The 23,207-nt window shown below is 41.1% G+C and overlaps 1 protein-coding gene across 4 annotated transcripts in view; it reads left to right on the top strand.

Annotated features, from left to right (window-relative positions):
• The window catches only part of ORC5 (origin recognition complex subunit 5), a 144,054-nt gene that overhangs the window by 29,189 nt on the left and 91,658 nt on the right, over positions 1–23,207 (top strand). For all 4 annotated transcript variants that reach the window (XM_033958469.1, XM_033958467.1, XM_033958468.1 and 1 more), the window contains exons 5-10: positions 6,933–7,007; positions 13,290–13,401; positions 19,037–19,167; positions 20,447–20,495; positions 20,590–20,680; positions 22,557–22,609. In XM_033958469.1, the coding sequence (XP_033814360.1) occupies positions 6,933–7,007; positions 13,290–13,401; positions 19,037–19,167; positions 20,447–20,495; positions 20,590–20,680; positions 22,557–22,609 (511 nt within the window). The remainder of the gene's footprint in view (positions 1–6,932; positions 7,008–13,289; positions 13,402–19,036; positions 19,168–20,446; positions 20,496–20,589; positions 20,681–22,556; positions 22,610–23,207) is intronic.

Here is a 23,207-nt window from a genome sequence, read left to right as displayed (position 1 = left end):
GATCTCCCATATGAAGAACGGTTAGACAAACTGCAGCTATACTCGCTCGAGGAGCGCAGAGAGAGGGGGGACATGATCGAGACGTTCAAGTATCTCACGGACCGCATCGAAGCGGTAGAAGATATCTTCTTTTTCAAGGGACCCACGGCAACAAGAGGGCATCCGTGGAAAATCAGAGGCGGGAAACTACGAGGTGACACCAGGAAATTCTTTTTCACTGAAAGGGTGGTTGATCGTTGGAATAGTCTTCCACTGCAGGTGATTGAGGCCAGCAGCGTGCCTGATTTTAAGGCCAAATGGGATCGACACGTGGGTTCTATTCACTAGGCAAAGGTAGGGGAGGATCATTAGGGTGGGCAGACTAGATGGGCCGTGGCCCTTATCTGCCGTCTATTTCTATGTTTCTATGACTTAGCCTTTTTTCAGATTTTGGCCCCTTATGTGATTGAGTTTGACACTCCTGTTGTAAACCAAAGTGCTTGTATATCAAAGCGAGTTTCCCCATAGGAAGTAAGGGAATCTCAGATGATTGGTTCCACATCTCCCCCCTCATGAGGCCACCAGCACTGCTAGCTTCCACCTCCCCCCACTACATCCCAAAAAGACCCCCCTCCAATCCAGAGGCCACTGGCGCGTTTCCACCCCACCCCCGAGAACCAGCATCGCCCCCGCCCGTGAGCCCTCATCCCCAAGAACTGGCATTGCTTGCCTGCTCAAACCCTTACAATGATCTGGCACCGGCACGCAGCACCAACCCACAAGATGTGCCAGTACCGGAAGAGCCTGCTGCTTGCCGCTGATTTCTGCTGGGCTGGGCCTTGAGCATGTGCAGATGCTCAAGGCCCAGCCCAGCAGAGATCAGTGGCAAGCGGCAAGCTCTTCCGGCACCGGCATGTCCTGTGGGTTGGTGCTGCGTGCCAGATCGTGGCAAGGGTTTGGGCGGGTGATTCTGGTTCTCGGGGGTGGGGGCTCTCAAATCGAGTCAGTGCTCGGTTTGTGAGGCACAATTTGCAAGAGTGTTTTGCTCGTCTTGCAAAACACTCATAAACCGCGTTACTCACAAACCGAGGTTTGACTGTACTTTATTCAGGATACAAGTTTTGAACATGCAACAACTTATTAATATAGCAATTCTTAAAGGAAACACGTTGGATCTTCTGTTTCTCTAATAATGATTTGGTTGATGCCTCTAAGATTGTTGTACGAAGTATTCTGTGCTTGGGACATTTTACAATTCCTTGTCAGCAGCAGCAGATGATTCCAGAGATGAGTGGGTTAAAACCATCCACCAGCAGGTAGTGATAGAGAACATTAAATTAAGTTTTGTTATTGGTAAGCCAGAATTCTCTATCTCCAGCAGGTGAGGATGGACCTTTCCTTACTTATATTTTTTGTTGTCCAACAGTTGAGACTGGGGAATTTGCCTAGTGGGGGATATACCTAGTTAGGCTAGGTTACTACCTCCCCTTCCCCTGGATTTATCCCTTACTCCCTCTGAGGCTGCTTACTCTGTACTACCTCCTCACAACAACAAGAAAAGAAGAAAGAGCCTGTTAACACAGGATAAAAGAAAATGAAGAAATACTGCCAGCTCTAGTAGAGTCAGGAACTTCCCACTGAGGCAGCAGGATCTGTGTTACAGAGTGCTAGATATCTTCTTTTGGGTAACCATGGGTTCTTTTTAACAGCAACAACAACAAATAAACATAAATGGGAGCTTAGGGAGTTCAGCTATATAACTCAAGCCGTGGATATTTTTACCTTGATGCTCTAGAGCCGTTGCTGCATGCTTTGTTCATGGGCAGCTAAGTCTGTGTGCCTGGATGTGGAGCTGTGCAGGGTATTGTTGAAGTTTCTTCCTTCCCCCTATGAGTTCTTTGGTGGGGAAGGAGTCTTTGGTGATCCCTGCGTTCTTGCCTTTCCAATGGTCGGAGCCAAGGTTTATGAGCCTCCACTTGTGTGCTCCAGTGCTGTTTTTCTGTTGGGTGGCAAGTGGATGCCAGTCTTGTGGGGAGTCTTTTTAGTTTGTGTTAACAAGCTCCTTTAGCAACTATCAGAGAGGGTGGTGTGGTGCCAGTTGGATGCTGAGTTGCAGCCTGTGTATGCTTCAGGCCACCTTTGGTCAAATGCAGTAATGGCATGCCTTGCGGCTTATTTGCTGGCCCTGTATTTGCTGCCGCTTGTTCCTAGGATTCAGTCAGATTTTCTTCTCTGGCCTGGACCTTCACAGATAGTTGCCAGGGAGGGTCTGTTCCCTTCTTTCTGTATGTAGCCCAATGGCCCTTCTGTTGTTGCTGAGATATATATTCCCTGTTCTAGGGGCTGGACTACTTCTCCGTGCCTTCCAAAGCTACTCTTGCTGGGCTACGGGCAAACTTAACAGTCAAGAGTTAGATGAAGGATACTTAGTTGGCAAAAGATACAATGGCACTGGTCATGACAGACCCCAAATATCTTCTCTCTGCCTGTCTTTGGAGCTTTGCCCTCCTTCAGTTTATCAGGTTGGAGAGGCTCTGAGAGCTTGTATGGTGCAATATTAAAGGCAGATGCAAAGGTGAAGGCTAATACAACTCATACAGAGACACTAAAAGTTATGCTTTTTGCTGCCCAGTAGCATTTAACCAAAAGGATGGTGCTTGCCCATGTAGAGAGAGCATATAAAAAAACTGCATATGGACCACTTGCCCTCCAGACCATAGGTCCTCTCCCGGACTGTTTTGGCAGCATACTTGGGTTTTATGTGCTGTTCAGGCGGTTCTCTCAGGCTCCTGGAATGATCAGAAGGTTTTCACAGGTCTTGCGTGTATTGCGGACGGTTCTCTTAGGCTTCCTGGAATGCTCAGATGGTTCTTTCAGGTCTCGTGTATTCTGTGGTTGGTGGTCCAGTGCCTCTAGGGCTGCTCAAATGGTTCTTTTAGGTCTTATGAACTACTCAGGCAGCACCCTACTGTCACTCGGTGAAGTCCTAAAATGATTAATTTCTTTGTGATAGAACATAGATGAAATGGCAGAATCTTTTTCTACATTGAGATTGATAAGGAGGTGCTTCAGGAATCAATTTTGTCACCAGTTTTATTCAATATTTACTTGTTATTGGCCTTCAGTTTCGTAGCTTTCTGAATGACATCCAACTTATGGCTATATTAGATAGAAATTTGCAGGTTGTGGTTATTCGATTCAATGCCAGTTTAGATAGAGTTTTTCACTGGCTACAGGCTAATAAGATGAAATTAAACCTCAGGAGGAGTCTTTTGTGGATGTCTCTTCAGTAGTAAGGTTAACTGCCTTTTGTTAAAGCTAATTTGTGTTATTGATTTTGACAGGTGCCATGCCCACTTTTGAGTTGTCATGCAATCAGAATCAAGGATAAGTCCAAGTCCCACACTATCTTCCCCATTTTCCCCTTTTGATGATGCCACCAGAAGTGATGTCATAATCCCATTCCTTTTGGTGATGATACAAAAAGTAGTGTCATTAACTCTACCCAGGTCACATACCCTTTTTAAGATGATGATGACTATGGAACGCACAAATCCAAGATGGCAGCAAGTAATGTAAAACAGGAAGGCCCGAATTTTCAAAATGGCGCCGGAATTGGTTGGTGCCTGAAAAATGGCACCAGTCGCATGTCGCTCAAACTAAGGTGCCATTTTGAGTATTGCAGTCTGTTTCGAAGATAGGCACTGAAAATGTAGGCTAGGGTTTTACAGGCCTACATTTCCAGCGCCTGTCTTCGATGTAGAATCACATTTAGTGGCGCTGAACATCAACGCCACCCATAACCACAACTCTTTTGACATTCAGCACCGGTAAGTGTCTGTGTAGACGCGATTCAGGTGCCTCGTGGTGCCTACTTTTTTTCTTAATTGGTTTTTAATGGTGCAGTCAATTACCATACCGTTAATTAAAACACTTAATGTAGATACCATTCAGACGCCATTTTGAGAATCTAGGCTGAAGTGATCCTATGAATGCCACTATCTTGGATGAACCATATGATTGGAAATTGTCAGTTGCTAGATACCGCCCCCTACAGCCTTAGAGGAGCATGCAAAGGTTTTGGTAGTGTTGAAGTCTTCATGTGGGCTATATCTTTGCTTAGTTGCATGTTTCCTACTTCTGCCTAGGTTAGTGGTGGTATAATTCTTTATACTGTGGTCTGAAATAACAATTGAATAGACTTCAGGTTTGACAGAACACAGTGGCTTATGTTTTGTCCTATTTGAATAGATGGAATCATGCTTGACTTTATTGGCAGCCTTGCATTAGTTGTCAGGAAAGGAGTACAGTTTAGATTTGTTTGTTTTGTTTTTAAATTGTTCCATGGGATGGAGCTAAATTAATTGAAAGAATTTGTGGTCATGTCAACTGGGGTATTTCAGACTGCTGTTGCTAAAAGTCATCTAGTTAGAATGTATGAGACAAAATGCTTTTATATATCAAGGATGATCTTTATGGAATTTATTACTAGTATCCCTTCAAGAAGAAATGGCGTATTTTTTCTAGTTCTACCATATCCATTTTGAAATTGACTGCTCATTTTCAGTGGTACTTAATTGGTTAGTGCCACTGAAAATGTCCAGTTAGTGCCTAACCCAGAACCACTTATTTTAGGTGTTCGGGAGGTAGAGCCAGCACTTGGCCAGTTAAATGCCGATATTCAGCACTTAAACTACCAGGGTAACCACATAAAGAGGACCACATAAAAGTTAGTCCTATGCAGTTTGCAACAGGCAGTTGAAGTACTGAATATAATAACATTTCTGGCTTAACAGAGCTGGCTAAATTCAGTACTGGAGCCCGGACATGGTCCAGCATTGAATTTCTAGGCATAATGTTGGCAGTCATTAGCAAAACGCTGAGCGCCATCTGCTGAATATTGATCTCGTAATCCTAACATTGTATTTGCTTTTTATGACCACCGTTGCTTACTGCGATTTAATAAGTATATGGCTATGGGCAATATACTGGTACATTGTTTCTTCCATATTCTAATGATTTAGAATGTGCAGGCCTGAGAAGGCAGGTGGAAGTAGTCTGTAATCTAATCTTGGGAAATTTGTTTAATTATTTCAGAAAGTTGAATTGATCTGATATATTTATTTAAGCACTTGTAGTCCACCCATCCTAAGATATTAAGTGGATTACAAAAATGCATACATATTGGGACAGCCCGCGGGTTGTCCCCTTTTGGGCTATGGTTTTTGAATTATTATCTGATATCTTACATACCACTCTTACTCGACATATGGGTAGTGCTCTTTTACATCTCCCCTTGGCATCAGTGACTGCTAAAGCACATAAATTAGCTTGTTTTATCTTTACTGCAGCTAGACTTTTATTGGCAGCTCATTGGAAACAGTCTTTCCCCCCCCGCTCGGATTCACTTACTGCGAAAAGTGGACTTTATTTTCCGTATATCTAAATTGACTGCTTTGCTTCAGACTCGTCTTACTACCTTTTTTAAGGTGTGGGATCCCTATATTAGATGGTGTGACAGTTCCTCATGACCTCTGGTTAGCTATATATTTGTTACCTGCACACCTTTTGTATTGCTATTAGGTATGTTTTTTGACCCTGGGGTGGGGGTGGGAAGGGGGGTTTGGTTTTAATGGCTGTGTTCTTGTGCATTTACTGCAGAGTTACGGTACAACATTTTATGTTATTAAGAGTTTGGGGGGGTTTGAGAGGATCTGTTTCATGTGGATTTTTGGTTCTGCTTTTGTTGTACCTCTGAGGCTTTGTATTTTTTCTGAAAAATTTCCAATTAAAAAAAAAAAAAATGCATACATATATGGCAGAAAACCATTTAGAAAATACAGGTAAAAACATAGCAGGTCTGAAAACTAAAAAAGTACCATTATAGTCTAACATTGAGAATGATAAAATAATGCCACTGACACAACTGAAAGAAGACTCAAAATAAAGATAGTATGTTAAATGGGAATCAGGGCCTCCTGTCAGGCTAGAGTAGATTATATTATCTCTTATGTGAATACCATTATCAAAAAACTTGGAGTGAAGAACCTTGCTTTCAACTGCCTCTTTAATATAGCTGTGTCTGAAAAATGCTTGCGATCAGTTTGAAAGCAGAGTTCTTTCAGACTGGAGTGCTTTAAAGGTTCTTTGTATTTTTAACATAGTGGAGGTTGTCGTCCTCCTGTAATGCTTTGTTAGCTCACACACACAAAAAATTAGTTACACTTAACCCAGTAAAGTGTTTGTGTAGAGATGATACCCTTAAAGGCAAGCCAGTAATTTAAGGTAAAAGTATTCATGAATACCAAAATCTTTTCTTATTGCTTGAGGAAAAGATCTTTGCATTAAGCATCAAAATTGGCTTTTTATGTTTGTAGTCTTCCATGAATAAATAGTTCTTTTTCCAAGCAATTACTACTTGTTACTCAATGTATATTTTTGTTAATAGTGATTGAATGTGTAGTCTTAGAGTGGTATTGTATACACTGGGTTTGTGCATGTCTTAAATTAAAAATATAATGCACGATTCTACTGGTGAAAACAGTTAAACTTAATTATTGTGAGTAATCGGAGCATTCAAACAAATCAAAGCACAGAACCATCGAAAAGAAAAATAATAAAATGGGGAGTGGAAAAGCCTCAGATTCCCTCCCCCACCCTACAAAGATTGGGTGGCAGGATTGTTAGGGTAAACAACCTCATGGGTATAAAAAATCTCCTTGTAAAAATCTATTCAATAGCTCTGTGCAATGCAGTAACAATAGAACAGCAGAAGAATAACGCTTATTTCAAGAAATATAATGATCTGTCCTACCACTAATGGCTAGTGTTTTGCTTAACAAGCTGCCTATTTTATCGAGTTTGCTTATATTATTACATGAAAAATCTGTCGGGATGCAACTTGTAGATGAGGTTGAAACTTTTCTAAATATGAGATCTTGGTTTGTTGAAAGGTTGTGGATAAAGCAGAACACCTGAGGGAGATGGATGTAAACCTACTGGCAGGGTTTCAAAGACTACAAGAATTGGTAAGTGCAGTATTTGTGTATGGTATGTTAGCCTTTTTGCTAAGCTGTTCTAATGGAAGCCATTGTCTTTGCTGAAATGTAAGAATATAAGATAATACTTAATCTCACAATTTTTGGTGTTAGTAGATATTTTTTGTGAACACACTACACTTCCCCCTCCCGAATTGCAGTTTTAGGACTCGTGATTTCGGTTATTTGCGATTTCCTAAAACCGGAATCACCTCCCCCCTCCCTCTCACCTTGCATGACCAACAAACATTACAATCTGACCTATAGTTTGTCGACGCCAGCGGGTATAAATACAGAGGAGCTTACCTACACAGTGAATAAGCTTGTGCCACCATGAATCAAGTTCCTGACGAAAGCCGCGCCTCGATGGAACAATGCTGGCTTTTACACAAACTCACCATTTTCTGTCGGCCCTCAAGCAGGCATGCACAGATCTGACAGTGTGGAAGGGAACATTGTGTGTTATTGCGCAGGGTCAGAACAGTTGCAGGCACACCCCCGCATTCTACTTAGCGTTGCCTAAGACGTCAACGTAGCTATTAATAAGTGGTTGGATTGAAGGTTGCTTAATGTTATTTCATTATATGGCCTTGATAGTGAAAGGAGGGTAAAAGAGAAAAACAAGGAGTTGGCTATTGCGACTTCTTTTGGAGAAAGCTTAGGGCTTCCGAGTGGAGGAGTGGGGTCTGGTGGTTAGAGCACCCGCTTCAGTACATTGAGTTTGTGAGTTTGATTCTCACTGGGACCCGGGAGGGAGGTGGGGGTGGCTCAGAGTCAGTCCAAATGTTATTTGTGAATTTTTAATATTCATGGGCTAGCTCTGCCCCTAACCCCCATGAATGTGGAGGGAGGAGTGTATAGCAACAAATATATTTAAACAAAAAATTTCAAACACAGCACTTATGACTAAATTCCAACAGGGACCTCTGTTTCACCAGCAGTTTCTAAAGGGGATGAAAAGAACTGCTGATAGAGAAAATTTCAGTATACGTTATGGGGCTCATAATTGAAAGAGAAAAACGTCTAAAAACCGGCCTAAGTCGGCACTTGGACGAACATTTCCCAAATACGTACAAGTGCCGATAATAAAAACGGGTTTTGGACGTATTTCTAAATGACCTAGGCCTTCATAGTGCCGCTCAATGTCCAAAGCTAAATGGGGCGTTTCGGGAGGTGTGTTGAGGGCGGGAGTTGGGCGGGGCGAGGGCTGGCTTAGACTTAGTTGTATAGCATGTATAACCGAAAGTTATACAGCTCAGGATCGACAGAACTTGGACATTGTGATTTAGACCATTTAAAATATGGTCTAAGTCACAAAAACCCACCTAAAGTCACCAGATAAGCACTGCAAACACATAAAACAGACCCCCACACACTACCCCAGTGATCACCGACCCCCCTCAACCCCATAAAAATCGTAATCACACCTTTAAAATTCAGCCTCCAGACCATCATCACCTGGCAGCCTGGCATAGGAAAGACTAGTCGTCCAGCACAGAGGCAGCTTAAGTCGTCTTGGGGGTGGGTTAGGGACCCATGGAGAGGAGGCCCCATGCCCATAAGCCCCTGTAATCACTGCATTGATCCTTAAACATGTGCACTCCCCTATACATCCCCAAAACCATTTTTTACTGGCATATAAATGGCTCCTGCAGCCATAAGGGCTATTGGGGTGGTAGATAAGTGGGTCTAGGGGATTCTGGAGGTGGTTTGGGGGCTCACCATGCCCTATAAGGGAGCTGTAATGAGGAGAAGACATGGCACCTTTTTATGACGTTCACAGCTGTGCCCTGTAAGGTACCCCACTATTTAGGTGCCATGTCTGGGTGTTCAGTCCATCACTTTGCAGACCCCTCCCACGTCCAATGACTTCTTCTAGGCGTTTATGACTTGGACGAAAAGTTGACCGAAAATGTGGTATAAAGATGGACGATTTAGCGGCTTGGACGATCAGATCCGCAGGACGTATACTTAGACGATTTTCGAAAGGAAAAAAATTTTGGACTTATTTTTTGAAAATGTGTCCTAGACTGTTTTTTTACTTTGGATGACTTGCGAGTTGGACGTAAACGGACTTAGACGTCCCTTTCGATTATGCCCCTCTAAAAGTTTAAGAGTACTGAAATCCAGACTCAAAGCCCATTTTTTTGAAGATGCTTTCAATTCCTAACTCCAACCCACCTGTTAAGCACCAATATCTGTCTTATCATTCCCTCTGTAATTCCCCCACCTGAGCACTGTGTATAGATGCACCTTCTTGTTTGTCTGTCTTGACTAGATTATAAGCTCTTTTGAGCAAGGACTGTCTCTTTTTATGTTTTGATGTACAGCGCTGTGTATGTCTGTAAGTGCTATAGAAATAATTAGTAGTGGTAAGTAGTAATAGTAGTAGTACTCTTGTCCATGTTAAACTTGTATTTGTCATTTAGATGCCCAGTCTTCTAGTTTCACATGATTCTTCTGTAATTCCTCATAAAAACTGAATAATTTTGTGTTGTCTGCAAATTTGATCACCTCACTCATGACCATTCTAACTTTTCTTTCCTGGGCATTTGCTCCTGAAGATACAGACTTGGTGTGAGAGGATACTGCATTACTTGGTGGCCATACCAAGGTGATGATTTCATTCTAGGTGATGTTCCCTCTCAAAGGCAGCAAAGAGGCTGCCAGACATGAGGTGGGAGCACTTTATTACGCCCCCTACATGCTGCCTCAATATACCTTTTCTCAAGCTGCTCTAGGTTTGTCACTCATAACCTCCAAAGATTTGGACTCATTCTTGGATAGCCAGGAGTTCTTTGTACTGAGTGCACATATTGCCTCTTAGATAGTGAAATGTTATACATGTGGCAGCTGATGCTAAATACTAGCTAGCTCCTATCTTATTGCTGGACTGCTTTCTGCATATTGTTGAATTGTTAGTTTCAAGATTTTATTCCAAGTTTTATTTCATTTGATATATTGCTTATTGAGAACACGTCTATGTAATAATAAGAGAGTGAAAGGAACACCAAAAAATGGAGAAGAAAGAGTAAGAATCATCTTTTAGGTCCTATGCACCATGGTCCCTGCACCACTACCAACTGTACTGCCCTGGCAGCAAAATATTTAATTAGTAAAAGTTTTCCTTAAAAGAGAAGTTTTTAAACCATCCTTAAATTTTACATAGGAATTATCAAGTCACAGGTGTAGAGTGAATTTATTTCAAAGAGTGAGCCCCACAGCAGAAAACAGAAGAATGAATAGTTGCAGACTTAATTTGATGAGAAGACAGCTGCTAAGGGATTAATGATCGGGGTTATTCAGTGGTTGAGGAAAATAAATAATAATCTCTTGTTAGAGGGGAAAAAAATATTCTAACCTCTTAATTGGTAATGCCTTATAAATCAGAGATTGTGCTTGGGAGGTATGGGAATTGTACAAAAATATTTTTAAACTAAACTCCCTTCTAGATCTTAAACATATATAGAAATTACTGGTGTAACATCTGTTACTTAAGGTACACAATTTCCCAGTCAACCAATACTTAAAAAGTCCAAATTCTTTACCAGCATAGAAGAATCCTGTCTTGGCACTCTTTCAGGGCTGAATGATTTACTGAAGCAAATTTGGAACATTTAAGGATGTTTTAGATTGGGAAATATTTATAATGCTTTTCATTGAAATAGTTAAAAAAAAAAAAAAAAGCTGCAGTACATCAGCTTTATGGACCATACAGGTTCCTACTTGTGATGTAACATTAAGATAAGGGAACCATTTATAAATAATGACCATCATCTTGACAATCATGGATGATTTTTTTCCTTTTCAGGATTTTAGAAAGGACAGTTCAATTTTATTTCTAATTGCTTGATTTCTCTTAATCTGAATTTAAAACTGATTTTAAGTCCTGTAGGTCAGTGTTTTTCAACCGCTGTTCCGTGGCACACTAGTGTGCCGCGAGATGTTGCCTGGTGTGCTGCAGGGCCGCCGGGCCCGGAGCTGACAGGGGGCCCGAGGCAGGGGCGCCAGTAGCTCGCCAAGGCAAAGTGAGTCGATCACCCAGGACTCACTTTGTCTTGGCGATCTAATCTATCGAGCCAATAAGTCTTCTTCTTCCCGACGTCAATTCTGCAGTCGGAGAGGAAGTTCGGGCCAGCCAATCGCTGCCTGGCTGGGCGGAACTTCCTCTCCGATTGTAGAATTGACGTCAGGGAGAACATGCGTCGGCGTCGGCTTTGGGGCCTGTTATCCATTGGTGGGTCCTGTTCCCCGATGGCAGCGGCAGTGGCAGTGGCTTGGGGAACGGCAGGGAGAAAGAAAGAAAGGGGGCAGGCAGGGAAACAGAAGGAAAGAAGAGAAACAGAAAAAAAGAAAGAAAGGTCAGGGAGAGAGGAAGAAAAAGTTGGGGGAGGGAATGAGGTGTGGAGGAGAGAAAGCATACAGGCTGATAGAAGGGAAGAAAGATTGGATGCACAGTCAGAAGAAGAAAGTGCAACCAGAAATCACCAGACAAGGTAGGAAAAATTATTTTATTTTAAATTTAGCAAAGTGGAGGCAGTATTACCACAGTTTTCAAAGGAATTTGCCCAAATAACTTAATAGTTAACTGGGTAAATTCCCAGAGATGAAAACTTCCCTTCACTTACTATGCACAGTTCTGAATTTATATCTGCTGTCTATATTTTACAATATATTTTACTAAACCGCAATAGTGTTTTTTAGCGCAGGGAGCCTATGAGCGTCAAGAGCAGCGCTGGACATTCAGCGCAGCTCCCTGCGCTAAAAACTGCTATTGTGGTTTAATAAAAAGGATGGAGGGTATATTTGTCTATTTTTGTATGCTATAAAAACCAAATACAGAGAGAGACTGAGAGCTGTTGACGAAGAGCTACGTGTGTGTCTTTCTTCGATTCCAGCCAGAATATCAGCTTTGTGTTCAGCCAAACAGGCCCAGGTTTCGCACTGAATAAAGTATTTTATAATTTTTATTTCGTAATAAAGTAATTATAAAATACTTTCTTTGTGTTTATTTGATTCCTATTCAAGAGAATTACTTTATATATAGTCAATATAGGCAGAGAGTTAAATTTTTTAACATTTTCTAATGGTGGTGTGCCTCGTGATTTTTTTCATGAAACAAGTGTGCCTTTGCCCAAAAAAGGTTGAAAAACACTGCTGTAGGTCTCTGTGGGTCATTCTTCTAAACTGTGAAGTTAACATTCCCATCAGATACTGTTGTTAACCAGTTACCTCAGTATCTTTATATTGGTAATCAAGTAAGAGCATCCCCACCAATCTCTGTCCTTGGTACAGTTCTGATCACCAGAGTAGTACGCCTCCCTTCCTTTGAGCATTTATCTTTACCACAAAGAGAGATGTAGCTTCATACCAGGAGCATAGCCATGGACAGGCCTGGTTTAGTTTCAGGCCTGACCACCTAGAAGCTAAAGGCTGCGAGCAGCGGTTTGTACATGCTTCCAGAGACTGACCTGGAAGCCTTCCCTTTGATGCATTTTTGCTTCAGGGGGAAGACTTCTGTGTCAGTCACAAGCAGCCTGAAAAAATGGTACACTAGCTGGGGGGGGGTGAGAATGGAGGGAGAGAGAAAAACTGCTGCAAGAGCTGAGGGGGTGGTAAGGGAGGGAGGGAGAATCTGCTGCAAGGCTCGGGGTAGTAAAGGAGGGAGAGAGAATCTGCTGCAACGGCTGAGGGGGTGGTAAGGGAGGGAGAGAGAATCTGCTGCAAGGGCTGAGGGGGTGGTAAAGGAGGGAGAGAGAATCTTATGCAAGGGTTGAGGGGGTGGTAAGGGAGGGAGAGAGAATCTTCTGCAAGGGCTGAGAGGGTGGTAAGGGAGGGAGAGAGATGTCCATCCATTTTGGGCTCACGCCTGCCCAAGATTGGCTGTATGGCTACGCCACTACTTCATACTCCTTTCTCTACCTCCATCTCACTGAATAAAAAACAAGAGTACTGCTGCTTAACAGCAATTCTAGTAAGATGTTTCTTAATGCACATTGTGTGTCATTAGGGGTCCAGCATCCAGTACAGCTGAAATAGATTTGCATGATGAGGTTTCTTTTTAAGAAAATTCTGTATGATTATACAAATGTGCAAATTTTTGAGACTCTTGATTAGGCTATCATGAGAAGGCATTAATATGCAAATAACTTTTAATAATTTGGAAATGTAATGAAATCCGCTTATGGAAAAGATTCTGATAGAATCACATTTCTGATTAAAAGTTTGACCTGGAAGGTGACATTTTGTTGTTTTCTCTTCTACCTCTTACAGACTGATTGCAATGTGACTGTTCTCTTTTTAAGTGAAATTGTGTGGGAAAAGTTTCGTCCAAGTACTGGCAGCTTTGAGCCATTAACTTTGAATTTCCCTAATTATAACAAAGGTAAAATACTTCTCTTTTACTGTCCTTTTTATGTATATTTGGTGAAAATTTCAGAAAACACCTGTAGTGACACTCACTAGGAAGTACGAGTATAAACAAAAGTTAAACAAATACAGCCAAAATAGCATCCTGAGAGAAGGTGAGTATTGAAGCTCTTTGTTTGTTTGTGGCTGGATATTTTTGGTGTTTTGCATTTTACATTGTGAATTTATCACAGTAATTCTTTATTTACAATGTTGAAAAAAGGAAGGTTGAAGGCAGTTCCATCACTGGGGTTTTTCTGCCAAACTGGTATAAAGGAGCACTTCATCAGTGCTTTGTGTGTTTCAGGAGTAGTAGGGCTCACTGTCAGAGGAACAGGAAGCCCTTCCTGGTCTGAGCTGAGTATATGGTTATTCCCTGATGAGAGGATCAGACCAACTCAGCCCAGTGAACTGTATGATGCTTGATTCCTGCTGATGCAACAAGTTTGCTCAGCTCACCTTGTGTCTGGAAAGCAGTATACTGTATACTAATGACTTTAGTATGGGAAATAAGGTTCTGGATGTAGAGGCTGTAATGGAAAAAGATTTGGATTTAGTGGTGATCACGGAGATGTGGTTCAGGGAGAAATATGACTAGGATATAGTTATATCGGGCTATAATCTGTTTAGGAAAAACAGGGTAAGAAGGAAAGGAAGGTAAGTGGCATTACATTTCTTCCTCCATATCCCGATTTCCGTATCTGCGGATTCGTTTATTCACGATTTTTTGGCTGCTGACTCCGCTCTCCCCCAAATTACATCATGATTAAAGTTCCTACCCAGAAACTGCACATCATCTCCACCAACCCAGCACATCATCTCCGCCAGCCGCTCTCGTCTCTCACAGCACAGAACTGAAGAAGACTGTACAGGAAATACAAGTACCGAGCTCTTTGAAATGGACGCGTCCTTCACACAGGTCGCCGCCCCCTCTCGTTGCAACATGGAGCGAAAGCAGAGCCTGCATGAAGCCCAGCCTGCCCAACCAGCAAGATCGAGAGAGAGAGAGCTGCTCACATACTTGGTATCTGGCACACTCTCAGGTACTTTCAGCTCTAGTTATTCGCGGTTTTAGTGGCAAAAATGCTTGCTGTTCCAAAAAACAGCGAATAACATATAAAAAGTTATTTGCAGTTTTTTCATATTTGCGGCCATGGTCCGCCCACATCCCCCGCGAATATGGAGGGAGAAGTGTATATGTTAAAAGATTCATGTAATTTTTTTTTTAGCCTGTCCTGAAGGAGCTCAGAATGGGTTAAAAATCATGTACTTCAAGCATTTTACCTATCTGTTCTGGCAGGCTCACAGTCTATCTAATGTACCTGGGGGTAATGGGGGAATTAAGTGACTTGCCCAGGGTCACAAGGAGCAATGCGGGGTTTGAACCCACAACCTTAGGTTGCTGAGGTTGTAGCTCTAATCAATACGCCACACAGTTTCAGGACCTACAGGATAAGGAAGAGTTACTGTGGGTCAGCCTGGAAAGAGGGAATGGAAAATGTATTTACGCTGGTGTGACAAACAGGCCTCCTTCACAGACAGAGAAAGTGAACAGAGTTTTAATTGAAGGTAAAATATAGCCATAAAAGGGGAAGTACTACAAATAGGTGATTTTAATATGGTAGATGTTGATTAGCATATCCCTATGTGGGGTCCCCTAGAAGTAGTGAGATCCTGGATTCCAGCTGTTGGTAATGGAACCCATGTTGGATGGGACCATACTGGAGTTAGTGCTCACGGATGGGGAGATTATTTCTGATGTTGCAATGTAATGGGTGATCATCTGTCATCCAGTGAACACTGGATAGTGTAGTTTAATAATCAGACAGGTGTAGAGAGGGCTCATATGAAAGTGAAGGTTTTAGACCTCATAAAAGTTTAGATGGGGGGTTACATCAAGGAGGGGGTTGTCTGGATGGGATCAGTAAGCCCTCTGGACATCCTGCACATCAAATCAGGGCTCAGGGACTGTTCTTTTTGGGAGCTAGTTCACCCCAAGTTCATCCGCTAGTGGGTCGCGTGCAGACTGCATGGTTCCGTGGAGGCGCACCTGGGATCGGAGCCAGACTGTGTTCTTCTGCCAGGCATGCTGCGCAGTGTGTCCGAGGGTGGCGGAGGTGACCGGCTGTGGAAGTCAGGCTGGTGGGGCAGTCAGAAGATTCAAAGTTCAGCTTTCCAGCAAGTTGAGCAAAGGACCTCCTTGTGAGCTGTTCAGCTCTGTCTGCAGCATTTTCTTGTCAGCACATATTTCTGTGAGTACAAGTTTCAAGTTTATTTAAAATATTTGATTTAATCACAAAATCCAAATCCAATGCAATTTACATTTAGTTAAAAATTAGGATAAAATAAAAATCAGAAAAACAGGAGAACTTGAATCAAAGATTTGGGGGTCTTTTAAAGGGGTTTTCAGGTGGTTTCCCTGCATGCACTATGTTCTCATCATCCTTAAAGTCCTAAAATTGCTGTTTTTGAGGGTTCTCTGTGGATTTTCCTGGGTTATTTGAAGTCATAACAGGCCCTCAGTGGCCATCTTGGATTTTTTCAGATATGATTTTAAAGTTATTTTTCATACTTGCCAATTTCATTTTTGAAAGAAAACCACATAGATGACCTGGCATATGAGACATTGGTTCATGCCTTATATGCAGTGGATAGCTGTTGGATGTGCAGTAGTATTCCACATGTGATGCAGCTTCCACGGGGTGTGAGGCTTGCCAGGATTCGGTGCTTTCATCCTCCATGGAGGGTTTTCTAGCGCCTTCTGTCCCAACTCCTGCGAAAATGGCATTGGTGGGGACCTGGGGAGAGCACAGGCGACGCTACGGAAAAACGCAAGCGCTTCTAGTGAGATAAACCTCGTATATCCTCCAAACAGTCCCCAATTGGAACGCAGGGGTTGACTCCCACTGTGGAGGATGGGTTTTTTCCGGATTTTGTTGATATGCTTTGTCAGGCATAATTGGAAAAAAAATCTGGAAGAAGTAGAGAAGCTGTGGGCAAAACTGAAAGGAACTATTGTAAGGACAGCAAACCATTTTGTAAGGAAAATAAATAAAAGTAAGAGGAAAAGAGGGCTGCTTTGGTTTGGAAGTAAGAAAGAGGTAAGGAACTACAGGTCAGTAAGTCTGATTTCTGTGGTAAATAATTTAATGGAAACACTTTTAAAACGCATAATAGTGAAAGTTCTGGAATCCAATGGATTTTAGGACCTGAGGCAACATGGATTCACTAAAGGCAGATCCTATCAGACAAATCTGATCAATTTCTTTTCTTGAGTGACCAGAGAATTGGATAGAGGGAGAGTTCTAGATGTGGTGCATTTAGATTTTAGCAACCATTGATGAAGGGTGCAAAAATCCCAATCTCCAAACTTCTAGGATGAATGCTAGACTGAAATTTTTGCACCCTTCATCACCAGCATCCTAATCCAGTGCCTTTTCTGGTCCAGTAGCAGGGGTGAGGAGGGACTTGAAAAAAAGGGGGAGATACTGGATTACATGTGGAAAGTTGGATAGGGGCAGAGTGGAGGCATAGATACCAGATTGCATGTGGCACAAATGAAAAAAGTTGGTTCAGGGCACCACATTACCTTGAGCCAGCCCTGGGGATAGGGACGGGAACAATGAAGGGAGATGTTTGATAGGACAAAGGTGCAGAGAAAAGGGGGAAATTCTACAAATGGCGCCTAAGCTTAAGGATCATCTTTCTTGTCACTGTCTCATGGAGGATAATTTTATAACTGGTGCCTAAACAGGAAAGGCACAGAAGTATATGTTGCACCTATTTTTAAAAGGTAACATATGAACTTGTGTGCTTTTCAAAAAAAAAAAAATTTAATAAACTTTTATAAAATTACCCCGGAAAGTAGACACACATTTATTTATATCAGCTCTAAGGCAGGAGTAACTCTGTATACTTGTGTGCCGGTAAGGATAGGCACTTATGGACTTATAGTATTTTTTTGCATATAAGCACACATCCTGTCCCTGGGAATCCCTCTGCGTGTATCATATAAAATAAGTGTTCTGTTTTTTGTTTGAGCCTAATTCATATGTAAAACAACATTTTACATGCTCAAGTTCCTCATAAAATAATTTTCTTAAAATGGGAGCTTCAGCTAGCAAGGAGTATTCATTATTTGTATCTGTAGAGTGCTGCATACACTTGGTACAACAGTAATAATCAAAAGCTATTTTTAGTTTGAAGAAACTAAAAAAAACCCTAAAAAACAAAAAACCCCCCCCCGAACAAATGAGTCCTAGTGACATGAAAACAACTAAAACTACAGATCACGAATTTGCTATTTTCAGTACAATATATTTTAAACTAAACTAAACTAAACCTTGGGTTTATATACCGTACCATCTCCACGAATGCGGAGCTCTGCACGGTTTACAGGAAGAAGGATGAGAGAGGAACTACAGTGGAGAGATTAAAGAGTTAGGTGTAAAGGGGGAAGGTGAGAGGCCTAAGAGGGGGGAAGTGTTACAGTTTTGAGAATAGCCAGGTTTTTAGGTGTTTGCGGAAGAGTTGGAGGGAGCTTGAGGTTCGGAGAGGGGAGGTGAGGTTATTCCAGATCTCAATGATTCTAAAGGGGAGGGATGACCCAAGTTTGCCTACATGGGAAATACCTTTTATGGAAGGGAAGGATAGTTTAAAAATTTGGGAGGATCTGGAGGAAGTAGGGGTTGGGGAGTTCCAGGATAGAGGGATAACGATAGGAAGGATGCCATGTAGGATCTTGTAGGCCAGACACGCACATTTGAAGTGGATCCTGGGGATTACCGGGAGCCAATGGAGCTTAGACAGGAGTGGTGAGACGTGATCAAATTTGCTTTTCGCGAAAACAAGCTTAGCTGCGGCGTTCTGAATCCGCTGAAGTCTGTGGAGGCTGTATCTCTAAATAGCTCAAAATGCTCACTGAGCAAATTCCCAGAACTGCAGTACTTGGCTTATTGAGTGTCTGGCATAACAAACATATGTCAGTTGTAGCACATTTCTGTATTTTCTGTCTGAATTTGAAAAAATGCAGGAAGGGCCTCTCGTGCGACAATACAATTGGTTCAAGTAGCAAGTTATATTTGTCAGATTTCAAATGACAAGTACAGATTTTTTTTTTGGAAATTAACCAACTGTAAGCACAAAATTTATAGGATGTTTTGTGATCTTGACCTGCATGACTCATGTAACACTGCACTTTTCTTTTAGAAAGAATATTAGCAGAAAGTTAATAGACTAGATAAAACTGCTCATTTCCAGCATGCTGTCACTTGTAGTGTTTTCAGAACTTAAGTTGAGCTACTAGTCTTCTACAGAACATTCAAACATTATGATCAAAATTAGGAATATGATCCATGAAATGCGTACATGTTAGGTAGGTGTGGTTGGCGGTTATATAGGTACTGCCTAGTGAAAATAATTTAGCTCAAGCTGTTTTTCTGCTTATGCCATCGTTTGACAAATAAATCAGAAAAAGTGTAATTATTTAAAAACCAAAAATTTGACTGGAACCCAAGTTTGAGAAATTTTTTTCTTCTCTATGTGAATTTTGATATGTGTGTGTCTGTATATATAACAACTATTTTTTACATTTTGATATATTTTTTTAACAGGGGAACTTCAAAGGATTTTATCTTGTGACCATCCTCCAAAATATTCTGATGATTTCTATTCATCTTATATTAATATTCTTCTTGGTGTGTTCTACATAGTTTGTAGGGACCTGAAAGAGCTCCGACATCTGGTGAGAAAATTTCAGTTTTATAATTTTTCCTAAATGGATAAGTTGTTGTTGTTGTGGTGGTGGTGGTGGTCCATTTTTTAAAGTAATAAAATAGGATTTTTTAAAAAAAGAGATAAAATGATACCTTTTTGTATTGGACTATCTTAATACATTTTTGACTAGCTTTTGAAGCAATACCACTTTTGTAGAAGAAGAGCAAAAGTGGTTAGGACTGCAGCCTCAGCACCCTGAGGTTACAGGTTCAAAACCAGCATTGCTTTTTGTGACCCTGGGCAAGTTACTTAACAGTACTTTGGGAATCTAATTACAGCCTCAGAAAGTGTCTGTAAAACACTCAGAGCCTTGTAAAGGGAGAAAATAATGGAGCAACAGATCAAGGGTTAGTAATGAGGGAAATCTGATAAGGATGAGCACCAACATGTCTATAAAACAAGAAAGTAATAAACATAACATAAGAACATAAGCAATGCCTCTGCTGGATCAGACCTGTGGTCCATCGTGCCCAGCAGCCCGCTCACGCGGCGGCCCAACAGGTCCAGGACCTGTGCAGTAATCCTCTATCTATACCCTTCTATCCCCTTCTCCAGCAGGAAATTGTCCAATCCTTTCTTTTTTTTATTTTATAATTTCTTTATTCATTTTTAAACTTACATCAAGTGTACAGTAAATATCAACCAAATATAATTCAACATCACTTGAAAAATTTTCAATATCATACACCAAGAAGATGTAACCCCCACCCCCTCCCAAATTCATATACAACTAATATATACCACATGAAAATAATATCTTACGACAATCATCTATATATTCTTTCTTAAACCCCCAGTACTGTACTCTGCCCTAGTACGTCCTCTGGAAGCGCATTTCAGGTGTCCACCACACGTTGGGTAAAGAAGAACTTCCTGGCATTTGTTTTGAATCTGTCCCCTTTCAACTTTTCCGAATGCCCTCTTGTTCTTATATTTTTGAAAGTTTGAAGAATCTGTCCCTCTTTACTCTCTCTATGCCCTTCATGATCTTGTAGGTCTCTATCATATCCCCTCTGAGTCTCCTCTTCTCCAGGGAAAAGAGACCCAGTTTCTCCAATCTCTCAGCGTATGAAAGGTTTTCCATCCCTTTTATCAGACGTGTCGCTCTCCTCTGAACCCTCTCGAGTAACGCCATATCCTTCTTAAGATATGGCGACCAACATTGGACGCAGTACTCCAAACATGAAAATATATCTATATAATACAGTTGTCCAATGAAGCACTAGTATGCACTTCTTTTTTTGCAGGCTGCTCTAAATTTTCCCAAATACTGTGAACCTGTGGTCAAAGGAGAAGGTAAACCATTTTCTTTTTTTTTATGTCACATCACACAATGCACATAATCCCTTCACCATAAAATTTTTTTTACTTTTTTTTTTTTTTTTTTTAGCAAAAGAAAGTGATACTCATCGGCTCTGGAAAAATATTGAACCACATTTGAAAAAAGCAATGCAAACAGTTTATCTCAGGGAGATATCAAGGTAATTATATGATGCTTGATTTTTCCCTTTCTGTACTGCCTCAGATTTTTGTTGTAGGTTACAGTGCACTAGTTACAGTTGTGCACTAGTTGTCTACTTTTTAGAGAAAAAAGAAAACCACCTTACAAACTTAAAAAACCAAAAATTGTTTGGTGGTTGCTTTTTTTTCTCAAAGTTGAAGCCAATTTGTAATTCTGATGCCAGGATCATTTACAGCTACCTTGGGATTTTTCTCTTATTTTAATACATTGTCCCTTTTTAAAATTATTGTAAAGAGCTTTGACATATATAATGAAAGACAGTATAAAAAATTGGTTAAGCTAAACTGCCAGTCTTCATAGAGTCGTAGTTATTGCAGCAGAAGTCCTGAGGCTGGGAGTATGCACCTTTTCAAACCCTGTATCATTGGCTGTAAATTCCACTAACAGGCATCACCATTACAGTGCTCATAATTCCTAGGGGCTGTGAATGCTGCTTCTGCAATATTCCCGGCTGACACAGGGTGTAGAAGGCCTTATCCAGAAATTGAGTTGAGACTGTCCAGCACTACCTCTGAGTCAATGGCTATTCCATCACTGATGGTTTTCAATCTTGAAAAAAATATTCCCAAGTTTTGATCCTTAGGAATAAAAATGTTCCTCGATATTGATATTTTTTATACTTAGGGCTGGATTCTGGAAAAGCCACTGTAAGTTGTCGCAAGCAGGCATATAGATTGCACCTACCAGTGACTAACTTTAAGAGTTTTAATTGATTCTAAGTGGCATGATAATTGGCCATGCCATTAAAAAACAAATAAAACAAAAAAAATTAGGCGATGCTAGGCGGCCTCCGGGATTGGTGCCTAGGTTCATGGCGCTTAGCATTACCTAGTGATGTCAAAACCCAGAAGTGTGCATGTTTAGGGATGGCACTGGACTTTGGCGTCAGTAGACAACACTAGCCATGATTCTGCAAGGACCCTAGATGGTGGAAATTTAGGCCTGGCCTACATTTCTGGCGACTAGGGTCCTTGCTAGGCACCGGTATCTCCAATTCTGAAAGCGATACCTGGCTTTGATTACACGTGGCAGGCGCCGCTTATAGATTCAGCCTCTTAATGTCTTCTCTTAATTAAAATCTAATATAGGGCCCCTTTGGCAAAGTCTACCCATTGAGAAAGCAGTGTTAATACTTTTGTTATTTAGCCTTGGGGATTGGCCCCATTATCCACATTTTTAATGCCATTTTCTCTCTCATCCATTGTAGTCATTGCAATAGTAGTTTTCTGACTAGAATGTGTTTTTCCCCTAGAATATGTTACCTTATTAGGGTAATCGTTGGTTATCTCTGGGACAAGCAACATGGAATCTCCCTTGCCATTTAGGATCCTTCTAGGTACTTGTGTCCTAGAATGGCCTTTACTGGAAACAGGATACTGGGCTTGCTGCACATTTAATCTGACCCAGTGTGGTAAATCTTATGTTCTTGTGTTCTTAAGGTGCCTTAACTCAGTTAGTAGATACTACTGTGATTTGAGTAATAGCTGGGACTTCTCATGGGGGCTGTGAATGCTGCCTCTGAACATCTTCAGCCTCACCTAAGAAGCCAGGGAATAGAACAACATATTCCAGGCTGACTGTTAAGATAGCTATTTACTTTAGTGTTTTGGTTTTATTATTTTTTTCACTTGATAAAACAAAATTTAATTTACCTGATCAATAATCATTTAATTTCCCATTATGAAGTATGTATATATCGTTCTTTATTGCATGTAACCTATTTGTGTAGTGCAAGTTTTTGAGGCTTACACTCTTTTAATATGTTGGGAATATAAAAAATTTGATAAATATGGAGAATTTTTCACAGTATCTAAATTTGTATTTTCTGCATTTAGTTTGCAGTGGGAGAGAATGCAGCAAGGTGACAAAGAAACTGGACAATTGAAAGGTATTATTAGAAGTAGAAACAGTTGTGCACAAGTTCAACATCCTGATCAAGATAGTACTTCAGCTTGTATCACTGTTTCTGTGCCTCATGAATAAGGAGAAAAAGGAGGTGGCAAAAGCATCAAGGAATACAGACGATAGAACAAGCAGTGCCAATGACTCACAGATCAGGTAGATAATTAGAGAGAAGAATTAATTTTTAAGATAGAATGTGATATATACACATATTAAAGGGGAAGCAGTCTCTCAACTTGGCTATATTTCTTAGTTGATAGAGGTTAGTTTTCAGTGGCACAACAACCACGTGAAGTTAAATGGATAACTTATTTTATTAACTCTTACTCAGATTTTCAATTCTTCTATCCATCTGCAGTGCAGGTGATATTACCCAATTGTTGATGCAATGTGTGCATGAAAATAAGTTAATCGCAGAATGTGCCCATGCTTTCATATGATGGAACAGATATGAATGGGCAAAACAGAATATTCCAGTACACAGGTCAGATGTGATTTTTGCTGTTTTTCCATGGATGAGGTAATTGGGACAAACCCAAGTTGAGTACCCTTTCCCAGAGCTCAGAAATCTTTTGAAAAGCTTT

Source organism: Geotrypetes seraphini, chromosome 9, assembly GCF_902459505.1.
Source record: "Geotrypetes seraphini chromosome 9, aGeoSer1.1, whole genome shotgun sequence".
In the NCBI taxonomy this organism is placed as follows: Eukaryota; Metazoa; Chordata; class Amphibia; order Gymnophiona; family Dermophiidae; genus Geotrypetes; species Geotrypetes seraphini.
This window is presented reverse-complemented; position numbering and strand designations above follow the sequence as displayed.